This window comes from Mesoplodon mirus, assembly GCF_964341445.2.
Source record: "Mesoplodon mirus genome assembly, chromosome: 7".
Taxonomy (NCBI): Eukaryota; Metazoa; Chordata; class Mammalia; order Artiodactyla; family Ziphiidae; genus Mesoplodon; species Mesoplodon mirus.
The window spans coordinates 98,354,855-98,369,079 of NC_138983.1; the positions used below are offsets into that span (position 1 = coordinate 98,354,855).

Genomic DNA, 14,225 nt, shown 5'->3' on the forward strand with positions numbered 1-14,225 from the left:
AATAAAATGCCAGCAAAAGATACGTACAGAGTCTTGACCGTACAGCCAAGCTATAATCTTGATATTTTGTCTTTGGAAATCATTTTTTTTTCAACCTAAATATATGAAGGAATGCAGTGACTTAAAAAGAAAGTATCTTCTAATGCCCATTTCCTCGATGACTGACTCTTCCACACTTTAAGAAGCTCTGTAGAAGTTGGGGTTTCTTGAGTCAAAGTTCAGAAGCCCAAGATTAATAACAGTCACAATCACAGTAGGACAAATGGGTGTTTAGTGTAGCAGTCACCATTCTAGATGCTTCACATTTAATCCTCACAAAACTCTTTGGGATACAGAGTATTATTAGCCCCATTTTACAGATGAGGAAACAGAGGCATAGAGAGAGAATAAGTAACTCACTCAGAGTCACAGAGCTAGTAAGTGGTGGGTTAGTAACACTGAGTATTTGATTCTGTCAGATAACTAACCCCAAACTAATGGGAGGTGGAGAGCGGTTATCAGTGGAATTCAGATTTGTTTGGGTTTTTTTTTTTTTACTATTGCTTGTTTGTGCTCTGAGTTACATAAAGGATGTCCTCTTGTGATCAGAAGCAAGCTCATCTATGCCGGCTATCACTGTTAAAAGGACAGTCTTAAAAATGTGCGGAATTATCATTGTGATCATTGTTAAATCCAGCTATCCACTCCTACCTCTGCTGCCTTCTCCTGTGGACATTATGGTGTATTCCATTCATTCTAAATATGACATTGAATAATTAGAGGACTGTATTTTTCTAACAAAATTGTTTTCTGAAAACCTTTTATAGGGAAAGCAGAGAATATGAAAGCCTATCTAAAGAGTGCAGAAGGCTATTTTGTCCTGAATAAAAGCACTACGATTGGAAGGCATGAAAATTCAGACCTTGTTTTAGAGGTAAGACCTCTTCCTAGCCAGTCCCCGACCCTCCCTACCCCTCACACCACCAAAAGTCCTTACTGTTCTGTGGACTCCAGTCTCTTGTAAAGCACAGCCTCTGGCTAACAGTCCCAGCCTTCCTCGGTGTGCCACCAATAACCAATCCCGGCATGTGCTGGGTCTCCCTGGCACATGTGGTGAGAATGAGCACAGTGCAAAGTGCGATGGGCCCTGTGTCCTTTGCTGACTGTGTGTGCAGTGTCCCACCCTGATGGCGCGGTTTGGAAGGTGGGCGTAGAGCTGATGCTTGACCTTCACCTGCTCCGTGTCTGGCAGCCACGGCCACCTGAAGTGCCCAGCTTGAGCAATGGCCTCTCGCCCTTTCCAGAGCTTCTGGAGACTACGGGCCCCTCAGAGCCCTCCCCCGCCCCCGTACCTCCAAGTAGTAAATCAGGGTAAGCCCTGGGCATGGCCTCAGTGCTCTCTCACTTCATTTCATTCCATTCTCTGAATTAGCTGTGGCTTGGTCCACAGTCCCAGCTCATTGACAGCCAAGGAAGTTGGAAGAAATTGTAAGTAAGGAATTATAAAAACAGTGGCTTTGAGCCTTTTAACATTTTGAAAGGGATTAAAATATTGAAGCAGAAAGAGAAATGCAATGGAATCCCTTTAGGACTGTGAAAGGCAGACCACTCTCAGACTTCACTCAACAGAGTTTTTTAAACTTTATTTTGAAATAATTATAGATGCACAAATGGTAGAGAGAATGGCACGAAGCATGTGTGGAGTCCTGTGCCATTTTACCACGTGTGGATTTGGGTGTGGCCCTCAGGATATAGGAGTATTCCATCATCAGAGGTGTCCCTTGTGATGCTCCTTTTATAGTCACAATTCCTCCTCCCACCATCGTCCCCACGCTCCGAAAAGCACTAATCTGTTCTCCGTCTCTATAATTTTCATCATTTATCTATGACCTTTGCGATTGTTTTTTTTTTTTTTTTTAGTCATTGTAATGCCCTTGACATCCATTTAGGTTATTAGCTTGTTCTTTTATTGCTGAGTAATAGTCCACGGTATGGACGTATCACCTATGTTTAACCATTCACTTTTTGAAGGACATTTTGTTTCCATTTGGGGCTATTACAAATAAATGTACTATAAACATTTGTATACAGGTTTTTGTGTGAACATAAGTTTTTATTTCTCTGTGATAAATGCTCAGGAGTATGATTGCATGGATTAACATATGTGTTTATATAGATTCGGTTTGTAAAGAAACTGCCAGACTTATCCAGCATGGCTGTACCATTTTTCATTTCCACCAGCAATGTATGAGACACATCCTCACCAGCAATTAGCATAAACACTGTTTTTCATTTTAGCTGTTTTAGTTACTGGTATCTCATCATAGTCTTAACTTGCATTTCCCAAATCGATAGTGATGTTAAATGTCTTTTCATGTACGTGTTTGCCTTCTGCATATCCTCTTCAGTGAAATATCTCTTCATATCTTTTAAGTGTCTCTAATCGAATTGTTAATTTTTTTACCATTGAGTTTTGAGAATTCTTTATGTATTTTAGATATGAGTCCCTTGTCAGATAGATGGTTTGCAAATATTTTCTCCCATCCGTAGCTTGTCTTCTCATTCTCTTAGCAGAGTATTTCACAGAGCAAAAGCTTTAACTTTTGATGAAGTCCAGGTAGTTATTTTTTCTTTTATAGATCATGCTTTTAGTGTCATGTCTAAGAACATGCCACCAGGTCCCTGACCCTGAGGATTTTCTCTTATGTTTTCTTCTAAGTGTTTTATAGTTTTATGTTTAAATCTATGAACCATTTTGGGTTCACTGTCGTTTATGATGTGAGATTTAGGTCAAAGTTCATTTTTCTTCCATGTGGATATTTAGTTGTTCCAGAACCATTTGTTGAAAAGACTGTCCTTTCTCCATTGAATTGCTTTTGCAAGTTTGTCAAAAATAATCTGGCCATACTTTCTATGGGGGCTACTTCTTAGTTCCCTATTATGTTTCATGGATCTATTTGTCATAATGGATCTACCATTATGAGATAGCCTTGATTACTGTCGCTATGTAAGTCTTAAATCAGGTAGAGTGATTCCTCCCACTTTTCTTTAAAAAAAATTTTTAACCTATTCTAGTTCCTTTGCCTTTCCATTTACATTTTAGTGTAAGCCTGTCTGTATATACAAAATATCATGCTGTAATTTTGATTGGAATTGTGTTTAATCCTATATAACAATGTGAGAATAATTGATATACTCCTACATTGTCTTCCAATTCATGAACATGGTATATTTCTCCATTTATTCAGTGTCTCTCATGAGTGTTTTGTAGTTTTCAGCATACGAGTCCTGAACATGTTTTGTTAGATTTACACTTAAGTATATCTCTCTCTTTTTTTTTTTGAGTGATTGTAAATGGTATTATATTTTTAATTTTGGTGTCCACATGTTCATTGACAGTATATAGATATACAGTTGATTTTTGTATGCTTCTTGGTATCTTGGAACCTTAACTGCACTTTCTTATATAAGGGCTTTTGTAGATTTCTTGGGATTTTATACATAAACAATCATGTCATCTGCAAATAAGAACAATTTTATTTCTCCTTTCAGAAAAGGAGATGTGAATGCCTTGAATCTTCTTTTCCTTGCTTTATTTCCCTGGTTAAGACTTCCAGGACTCTGCTGAACAAGAGCAGTGTATAAATCCTTATATTCACTTGTTCCTGACCTTAGGGGAAAAAAGTCAGTCTTTAACCGTTAAGTACGAGGTTAGCTGTAGGGTATTTATACATGTTCTTACCAAGTGAGAAATTTCCCCCTTTATTCCTAGTTTTCTGAGAATGTTTATTGTAAACGCAACAGATTTAAAGATAACTCCATGAACCTCCCCGTGAGATTCTCCTCCATGATATGGTCTCCCTTCAAGGACACAGAACATCTGTTCAGTGTGCAAAGTGGGAGGAAAAAGAAGAAGAAGAAGAACTGTAGTTTCTTCTTTATCCTAACAAGGCATAGATTTGGGGTAGTTTTATTTCCTGTCTGGCTAAAGTAGAGACAGAGATCTCTGTTTTGAACTGGACTATGATATTAGAAAACTGTAGTAATTTTTAAAAGCACAGGCTTTGGAGATAGACAGAGCTGGGTTTGAATCTCATTAGGCTACTTTGTGGCTGAGTGACTTCAACCAAATTACTTAATCACTCTGAGCTCCTTTTCCCTGTCTGTAAACCTCTTACCTCACAGGTTTATTCTGAGGATTAAGTGAGAAATGCATATAAAGAGCCTGGCATGTGGTGGTCAGTGAATGACACAATGATCATTTTTATGGTCTCCTAAAACAGAGACTGAGAAGAATCCTCAGAGGTGCACAGGGTTGAGATGAGGATCCACTGACATTAATAAGCCATTTGGAAAAGGGAACTAATGAGGACAGTTATTAACTAGACAGAAATTGAGTTGCATTCATTGTATATAAATAATTGACTGCTTACTGCTCCTCGGACTTAGCTTAAGAAATACGTCACTAGGCTTCCCTGGTGGCGAAGTGGTTGAGAGTCCGCCTGCCGATGCAAGGGACACGGGTTCGTGCCCGGTCCGGGAATATCCCACATGCCGCGGAGCGGCTGGGCCCGTGAGCCATGGCCGCTGAGCCAGCGTGTCCGGAGCCTGAGCTCTGCAACGGGAGAGGCCACAACAGTGAGAGGCCCGCGTACCGCAAAAAAAAAAAAAAAAAAAAATTCAGGGATTTATATTACTAAAAAGTCATCATTGCATTTACCCAGAGGTTACATCTAGCAAATAAAAAAGATTGTTTATTTGCTTGGATCAATCCTAAAGAATAGGCAGTCATGCTTCTAAAGATTTCTACTCATCAGCAAGGCTGACATGTTGTTTTGACTATTGGTATCATAGTATTTCGACATCATTTACTCTTTCCGATAATGGAAGGTAGTTACATGCTTCTTGTTTTTAAAAATTGGGAGAAAGGAAAATATAAGGAAGAAAATAAAGGTCACTTGTAATCATTTGGCTCAAGGAAATATCAATATTGATATTTGCAGGGTTTTACCCTCCAGACTTTTTTCTATATCCTGTAAGGAGTTTGGTTCCCTAAGGCAATAGGAAGCCTGTTTATAGCCAGGCTAGTGAGAACTGTTTCTAGTCAACAGTGATAACTGTTGCTATCACTCATTCATTGCACAGTATTTACCCAGAGCCTCAGCACCGAGCCAAGTCTAGGGGTACAGTGATGTCAGAACTGGACATGGTCCCTGCCATCAGGAAGCTGCCAGGAGAGAGAGAAATAAGTCAAATGATCCCACAAAGGTGTGACTAATTCCATTCCAACATTGGGGCTGTAAAGGAAAGGAATATGGAAGACAAGGAGGACTTAACTAGACAATAGGAGAAGGGAATGGCATGTGCAAGGGCCCTGGGGTGGAAGAGCATATTGTGAACCCAAGGGACTGAGAGAAAACCAGGGCGTCCAGAAGTCAGAGTGGGAAGGAGGAGGGCTAAGGGACAAGTCGGCCTCCTTCATGTCACCATAAGGGTTTTGATCTTTATCTGAAAAGCAGTGGGAAGAAGGCTTGAAGGATTGTAAACAAGGGGGAGACCTGCCAGTGAACATCCCAGCTGCTGTGTGCAGGCGAGCCATCAGGAGCTCTATTCACAATCTCCCCTCTCCCATTTTACATGGCTCAAAAGCCTCAGCCTTGCTCATTTCACAGCTAAACCTTGCAAGTTATAATTTATATGATTTGATGTGCCTTGTAAACTGTAATCTTTAGAGTTGGATGTGGCTGTTATTTAAACTCTGCTGAGAAAGGGACTCAGTTCTTCCAGAATGAAGAAACACCAAAGCCAGTGGTTGTTGGATTTTCCGCATGTTTAAGAGTGGTTGTTCAACGTGAACTCCTAGGCATTCTGACCCAGTGGGTTTGGGGTAAGGCCCAGGAATCTTCACATTTATATGCTCCCCAGGTTCAGGTGGGGGGAATGGAGTCCCCTGGAGTTGGCTCCAGGACCACACTTTGAGAACCCCACCATCAGTGCTCCCTCCCTCTCCGTTCTTGATCAGCAGAACTCCTGCTTGTGTGTGTGTGTGTGTGTGTGTGTGTATTCTTTCAATAAACTTTGTTTTGAGGAAAAGAGAAGCGAAGGGTAAACAATGAAGGGCTGACTGACCCTACCCCTCCCCAGGGACTCCCCCAGTCCCACCCTGGGGAAGTCCTAGGATCCCTAGAAGACTGAGCTCTAGGACAGCCCAAGTCAGCGCAGGGCTGCAGCTACGAGGGTGGAGATGGAAGAGAAAAAGAAAGAACAGATATGACAGGGGGATGAAATGCTGGTGTCCACCCCTCACCCTCGGTGATCAGTGTCCTGCCAGCCATCTCCTTTCTCATGGGTGGAGCCATCTCTCCAGCCTGTGTCAGCCCTTCTAGCGTGGGATCTGAGGGTCGTGAAGCCAGACTGATCTCATACACACACCCCAGATCCCATCCAGCCGGACGACTCTCGTCCCTTTTCCTGGCCCCTGCCAGTTCTGGGCTCCCTCTCAGAAAAGAACCAGAGCCTACACCATAATCTTGTTTATTATTATTAAACAAGGCTGCTGGGATTCTCCTATTATTTGCATCATTTCACGGACGTGCAGGTATGTCTGCTCTGTCAAAGGACACATACAGCTGTAACTCTGATGGGCATAGCCAAATTGTCCACCAGAGGTTTCCGGATGTGGTGTCCTGCCAGCAGTGGACGCCCGTCTCCCACTCCCTCCCCAGCCTAGGGTGCTGACCCCCCATTGGATCTTCACTGATCTACGGGGTGAAGTATGGTACCTGTGTAATTCACATTTCTGTTATTCTAAGCAAACACCTGCATTTTGGGACATAAGGTGACAGGTGGACTCTCTGTGGGGAAATCCACGGAATGAAACAGGCCTGGGAGGGTGCACTTGCTGGCTCCCCATCTGCATCACGCTTGTCCTCCTGCCTGGGTCGTGCTCCCATCCTCCCCCCTCACCCCCACCTCACCCCTGGCTTCTCCCCAAGTGCTCCTTGCTCTGGGGGTTCACCTGTTTGGTCTCACCAGTCCTCAGGGAATGTTTTGTCCCCTGTTTGGGAACTGGCGGCTGATTTCATTGGTCAGTACCCACCACAGCAATTGATGGGACTAGTTTCTCACCAGCAGATGGAGGGCTTCCAAGAGGAAACGTTCAGAGGAAAGGGCTAGATCGTGATCTCATTTTTCTTTTTTTTTTTTATTGTGGTAAGATATGCATAACATAAAATTTACCATCTTAACCACTTTTATTAAGTGTGCAGTTCAGTGGCATTAAATATATTCACACTGTTGTGCAGCCATCACCCCCATCCATCTCCAAAACTCTTTGAATCTTGCAGAACTGAAACTGTACCCATGAAACAACAACTCCCCTTATCCCCCAATCCCAGCCCCCAGCAACCACCGTTCTGCTTTCTGTCTCTATGACCTTGGCTACTCTGGGTATCTCATATAAGTAGAATCATAACAGTATTTGTCTTTTCATGACTGGCTTCTTTCACTGAGTATAATATCCTTTCACTGAGTATAATGTCCATGTTCATCCAGGCTGTAGCATGTGTCCGAATTTCCTTCCTTTTTTAAGGCTGAATAATATTCCATTGTGTGGATTCACCACATTTTGTTTATTCATTCATCTACTGATGGACACTTGGGTTGTTTCCACCTTTTGGCTGTTGCAAACAATGCTATGAACATGGGTGTATAAATATCTCTTCAAGGCCCTGCTTTCAGTTCTTTGGGATATATACCCAAAAGTAGACTTGCTGGATCATATGATAATTTTATTTTTAATTGTTTGAGGAACTGCCATGCTGTTTTCCATAGTGGCTGCACCAAGTTACATTCTCACAACAGGGCACAAGGGTTCCACTTTCCCTGCGTCCTCACCAACACTTGTTATTTCCCTTTTTTTTTTAATAGTAGCCATTCTGATGGATGTGATATGAAAGAAAGATCATAATCTTTTGAATAGCATACATAATACAAACAGCTACAGCATACATTTCTGGACTACTTACTGTATCTCACATGGCTTTATACATCATCTATGTATGTTCTGTATATATATTTATAGAATTATATCCACAAAACAAATCCTGTGCGGGTGAGAACTACTATTATCATTATTATCCTCATTTGATGACATGGACATGGGACTCAGAAAGGTTAAGGAACTGGCCCAAATCACACAGCTAGACGGGGGAGGTGGGGCTGAGTTTCAGACTGAGCTGACTCAAGCTTCTAAAAACAGAAGCTTCACTTTTTGAGTGTAAATTTAGCTTTGGGAACATCTAATATCTAAATTGGAAATTCTCAGTTAACTGAGATAACAAGATAATTGACTAAGCTAGGGAAATTCCACTCTGTGGAATGGAGAATGGGGGTTGTCAGTGAAATGTGAGATGAATGTTCTTGTGATCCTCATTCATGCAACAGACTGAGGTGTTGCCATCTAGGCGGGGATTTGGGTAAAGAGGAAACGTTGACCTGGTGCTTTCCCAGGAAGAGGAGCATTGGGGCTGTTAAATGGGGGCCCAGCAAGAAACACCACTTATCTCTCCAATACAGCCAGAGTAAGTCCTCTGCTTATAAGGACTGGTGGAGTTCAATTAGTCCCACCTGGATAACCCAGGATAGTCTCCCACTTTTTAAAAAATTTTTAAAAAGTTTTTGGCTGGGTTTGGTCTTCGTTGCTGAGCACAGGCTTTCTCTAGTTGCAGCGAGCGAGGGTTACTCTTTGTTGCGGTGCACGGGCTTCTCATTGCAGTGGCTTCTCTTGTTGTGGAGCACGGGCTCTAGGCACGCGGATTCAGTAGTTGTGGCTCGTGGGCTCTGGAGCGCAGGCTCGGTAGTTGTGGCACACGGGCTTTGTTGCTCCGTGGCATGTGGGATCTTCCCGGACCAGGGCTCGAACCCGTGTCTCTTGCATTGGCAGGCGGATTCTTAACCACTGCAACACCAGGGAAGTCCTTAGTCTCCCTCTTTTAAGAGCACTGATTAGTAACCTTGACATCATCACAGTCCCTTTGGCCACGTCATGGAGCATATTCCCAGGTTCTGGGGATCAGGGCATGGGCATCTTTGGGAGACCATTCTGCCCAGCACATTAATACTACCACTTGACTGGACCGTTGCTTTGGGACTGGTCTGAGAGCTTTCTGGAAGAATCAGTAGGATCAATGCCACAGGCCACAGAGAAAGATGGCTGGATGAGCTGGCAGGTGATAATCCCGTTACCAAGAGGGCAGGAAGCAGGACTGGTTGAGTGAGCACCTGAACATCCCGGAAGCGGCCAGGCAGTTTGGGGCCTGGAGATGAACCAGGGGTTGGAAATACACACCTGCGAATCGAGGGGGTGGCACAGTGGCCCCAGCCCATGGACAGAGTGCGGAGGAAACGGACATCTGAGGGGAGAGGAGCCCGGCGTGGAGACCTGGAAGCAGTCAGAGAGGTGAGGGAGCCAGAGAGCTGCTGCCAGGCTGAGGGTATTCATCACAGAGACAGCTTGCTTTGTGCCAGGTACTGTTCTGGGCACTTTCGAGTGTATTAACTCATTTCATCCTTAGGAGGTTAGTGTTGTTTGCCCCACTTTACAGATGAGGGCGTTGAGGCACAGATAGGCTGATTATCCTGCCTGAGGTCACAGAGGGAGGCTGGGGCACTGGGCACCACGCTCGGGCAGTCTGATTTCAGGACCAGCCTCTCCTGAGGCCTTGCCGGTCCACAGGGCTCTCCCGGGGAGACCGGGGAGGAAGGATCCAGCTGACGGGGAAGCAGAGAAGCTTCTTCTTTCCTTCCAATCCCAGACCCGTCGTCTCACCAGCGCCTGGCCGTTTCCTCATATCCTTATTCTTTTGAAAACCCCATTTTTTTTTTACTATTTCTGCACTACATCCCTTTCTGGAGGCAGTGGGGGGATGGGGCTGGGGGATGGGATAGCCTAGAACCAAAAGGTTAAAAGAAATAGATAAAACACACACACACACACACACACAAACACACACACACAAGTTAATTTCAAAAATGTTATCCCACTCCTTTGAACATGTCACCAAGCAGTACCTTTTGTCGATCCTACGAAGCCCAGCTTATCAAACTCATTTTTGCTGCTCAGGGAGCAACCAAAGAGAAGCAAAGAACCGTGCCCCAGGCTGCACAGCTGGAAGGTAGCAGAGGTGGGACTTGAACTCAAGGCTTTCTAACTCGAGAGCCCATCCTCTTGCTCATAATAGAGAACATTTCCCATTTGCCCTATGTTCTCTTCTAAGTGCTTTAGTATGTATTATATCATTTATACGTCACCAGTAACTTATAAGACTGTCCTTTTGTTACCTTACAGATGAGGAAGCTGAGGTATCACTTGCCCAAGGTCACCCTGCTAGGAAGTAGGAGAGCTGGGCTCGAGCCCAGTCTAGTAACCACCACGTTGCCCTGCTCCCCCAACCCCTGAACCACCAGGCCACGTGCCTCTCTCTGACAACTGTGTCACATGTCACAGGGAGGCCGAGAGCCCGAGGAGGCCCCCGAGGGCAATGGCAGTGGGTTGAGGACCCAGCGGGAGAGGAACCTCTTGAAGCCATTTGACAATAAAGGAAAGGAAGGGGGAAGGGGCGGCATTTCCAGGCCGAGGGGGTGGTGAGCACGTTCACAGGTTAGACGGAAGTTACACTGTCAAGGTGAGGATGCAGAAGAGGAGATGGTTGAGGAGAGGGACCAGACCAGGGTGGGATGAAGGCAGGACCACCCGGAGGCCCTTGGCAGCTAGGAGAAGCCTTGAGGTTCCCATCTAGGAGCTTCTCCATGCCTGGGAAGTCCAGGTCCTGGCAGGGAGCTGAAGGCACATTCACAGGGGTGTGGAGTGATGGAGGGGAGTTTCCTGAAGGGACTCCATAGGGAGTGGGCAGGGCTCAGAGAAACCACAAAGGATAGTGCAGGGCCCAGAGCTAGTATGAGTGAGGACTGTTCCCACCCCCAGAGCTGAGGGGTGAGGGGCAGGGGCATTTCCTGGGACCCGGAGACCCCGAGGGCTGGGTAGAGTCCTCTGAGGGAAGCTGTGTGGCCCCAGAGAATGGAAGCCAGGGGAGTAAGTACCCCAAGCTCTCTCCTCCCTGCTCTGATCTCTAACCCCCCCATTGGCCAAACCCAACCAGAAACCAGACACAAGGAGCCCATCAGTCCATGGATGTAGCCGCACAGGTGGGCCTGCTGGGCAGAGGGCGCCGTGTAAAGGGATGGAGGAGGGTCGGGAGAAGCAGACGGAGGATGCAGGCAGGTGCAGGAGGTGAAGACCTAGGAGGCTGTTGTCAAAGTAGAATGAAAAGCCTGAGAGCAGGGACCTGCTGGCTGGGGGGCCCAAAGGGCACTGGGCCAGCCTCAGGACAGAAGTGTGAGGGTGGCAGGAGGGTTTGGGGGCCAGGATGGACTTGAAGGAGCTGGTGAGCTTGAGCAGGGCCCAGGCTGGGTGAGCATAGGGCATTACCCATAGGGAGCAAACAGGGAGCAAAGGCTACGTGACTCAAGGAGAGGACGAGACAGAGGATAAGGAAGGCCGGGAGTGGGAGGTTATGGTCTGAGATGGGGCTTCCCAGTGCCAGGTGATGCAAGGTTGAAACCTAGCTCCAAAGGACGGTTCCAGGTACACGTCGAACCTCAGCGACAATGTCAGTGAACCTCAGGGCAATGTCATAACTAAGTCAGCTTCCCGAGGAGGCTTCCTTAAAGCACAGGGGTCGTCAGAGCAGATGGTCATTGTTAATAGAAGTTTAAACGTCTCAATATTTTATGGACTCACTATATACTTTTTAAAGACATTTTCAATGCAGGAGCCTTAAAAAATGCACTTGTTTTGTATATTAGGTCCTGCCTGTCTCCTCTCTCATTATTAAATCACTCTCTACTCTGAAAATCACAGGGTACAAATCAAAGGTACAAGTTTTGGAATTAGACTTGGGTTCAAACCCTGACATTGCCCTGGGCCAGCATCCTGATGTTGAGTGAGTCCCTTCATCTTAGCCATTTTTTAAATCGTGGTAAAATACCTATAAAGTTTACCGTCTTAACCACTTTTAAGTGTACAGATCAGTAGTTGTAAGTTATTCACATTGTTGTGCAACCAGCCTCAGAATTTTTCATCTTGCAAAACTGAAACTGTACCCATTAAAGAACAACTCCCCGTTTCCCCTTCCCCAGCTCCTGGCAACCCCCGTTCTATTTTGTTTCTATGAGCTTGACTACTTTATGTACCTCACACTGTGGAATCATACAAAATTTGCTTTTTTGTGACACTTATTTCACATAATGTCCTCACGGTTCATCCATGTTGTAGCATGTGTCAGAATTTCCTTCCTCCTACACTGAATAATATTCCACTGTATGGATGGACCACATTTTGCTTATCCAATCATCGGTCAGTGGGCACTTGGGTGGCTTCCACCTTTTGGCAATTGTGAATAATGCTACTATAAACATGAGTGTACAAATAACTCTTTAAGTTCCTGCTTTCAATTCTTTGGGGTATATACCCAGAAGTGGACTTGCTGGATCATATGATAATTTTATTCTAAATTGTTTGAGAAGCCGCTCTACTGTTTTCCATATCAGCTGCACCATTTTACATTCTCAGCGGTGCATAAGTGTTCCCCTACTCTACATCCTTGCCAACACTTGTTATTTTCTGTTGCTGTTTGTTTGTTTTTGATAGTAGCCATCCTAATGGGTATGAGGTGGTATCTCACTGTGGTTTTGATTTGAATTTCCCTAATGACTAGTAATGTTGAGCATCTTTTTATATGCTTGTTGGACATTTATATATCTTCTTTGGAGAAATGTCTATTCCAGTTCTTTGCCCATATTTGATCAGGTTATTTGGGGGTTCTTTTTTGTTGTTGTTGTTGAGTTATAGTTCTCTATATATTCTTCATATTAACCCTTTTTCAGATTTGTGTTTTGCAACTATTTTCTCCCATTCTCTAGATGGCCTTTCACCCTGTTTATTGTGTCCTTTGATTCACAGAAGTTTTAATTTTTGATATCGTTGAATTTATCTATTTTTACTTTTGCTGCCTATGCTTTTGGTATCATATCCAAAAATGCATTGCCAAATCCAATGTCATAAAGCTTTCCTCCTGTGCTTTCCTCTAAAAGTTTTATAGTTTTAGACTCTGTTTAAGTCTTTGATCCACTTTGAGTTAATTTTTATACATGGTGTAAGGTAAGAGTTCAACTTAATTCTTTTGCAGTCTTTCCCAGCATCATTTGTTGAAAATACTGTTCTTTCCCCATTGAATAATCTTGGCACCCTTGTCAAAAATCATTGGACCATACATGCAAAGTTTTATTTCTGTGCTCTCTATTCTATTCTATTGGCCTATGTGCCTGACCTTATGTCAGTATCACACTGTTTTGATTACTGTACCTTTGTATGCAGTAAGTTTTGAAATCAGGAAGTGTGAGACCTCCAACTTTGCTTTTCTTTCTCAAGAGTATTTTGGCTATTTGGGGTCCACTGAGATTCCATATGAATTTTAGGATGGATTTTTCTATTTCTGCCAAAACTGCTGTTGGGATTTTGAATCTGTAGATCCTGCTGTGTAGTAATGACATCTTAACAATATTAAGTCTTCCAACCCACGAATACAGGGTGTCTTTCCATTTATTTGTGTCTTTAATTTCTTTCAGCAGCACTTTGTAGTTTTCAGTGTACACATCTTTTACCACCTTGGTTAAATTTATCCCAAAATATGTTATTCATTTTGATGCTATTGTAAATGAAATTATTTTCTTAACTTCCTTTTCAGATTGTTCATTGTGAGCATATAGAAACACAGCTGATGTTTGTGTGTTGATTTTGTGTCCTATGATTTTGCTAGTGAATGTTATTTTTTAGTTCTAAGAGGGTTGTGGTTTTTCATGGACTCTTTAGGATTTTGTACATGTAAGATCATGTTGCCTGTGAACAGAGATAATTTTACTTCTTCCTTTCGAATTTGGATGCCTTTGTTTCTTTGTCTTGCCTAATTGCTCTGGCTAGGACTTCCAGCACTTTGTTGAATAGAAGTGGCAAAAGCAGGTATCCTTATCTTATTCTTGAAATTAGAGGAAAAGCTTTCAGTCTTTCACCTTTGAGTATGATGCTACCTGTGGGCCTTTCATATTTGACCTTTATTATGTTGAGGTAATTTCCCTCTATTCCCTATTTGTTGAGTGCTTTTATCATGAAAGAGTGTTGCATTTTGTCA

The 14,225-nt window shown here is 43.7% G+C and overlaps 1 protein-coding gene across 1 annotated transcript in view; it reads left to right on the forward strand.

Moving 5' to 3' along the window:
- Positions 1–820: 820 nt before the first annotated feature.
- The window catches only part of LOC309808897 (forkhead-associated domain-containing protein 1-like), a gene marked incomplete at both ends in the record, with an annotated part of 79,240 nt that continues 65,835 nt past the window's right edge, over positions 821–14,225 (forward strand). The window contains one exon of the mRNA XM_082629468.1: positions 821–913. Within this exon, the coding sequence (XP_082485594.1) occupies positions 821–913 (93 nt within the window). The remainder of the gene's footprint in view (positions 914–14,225) is intronic.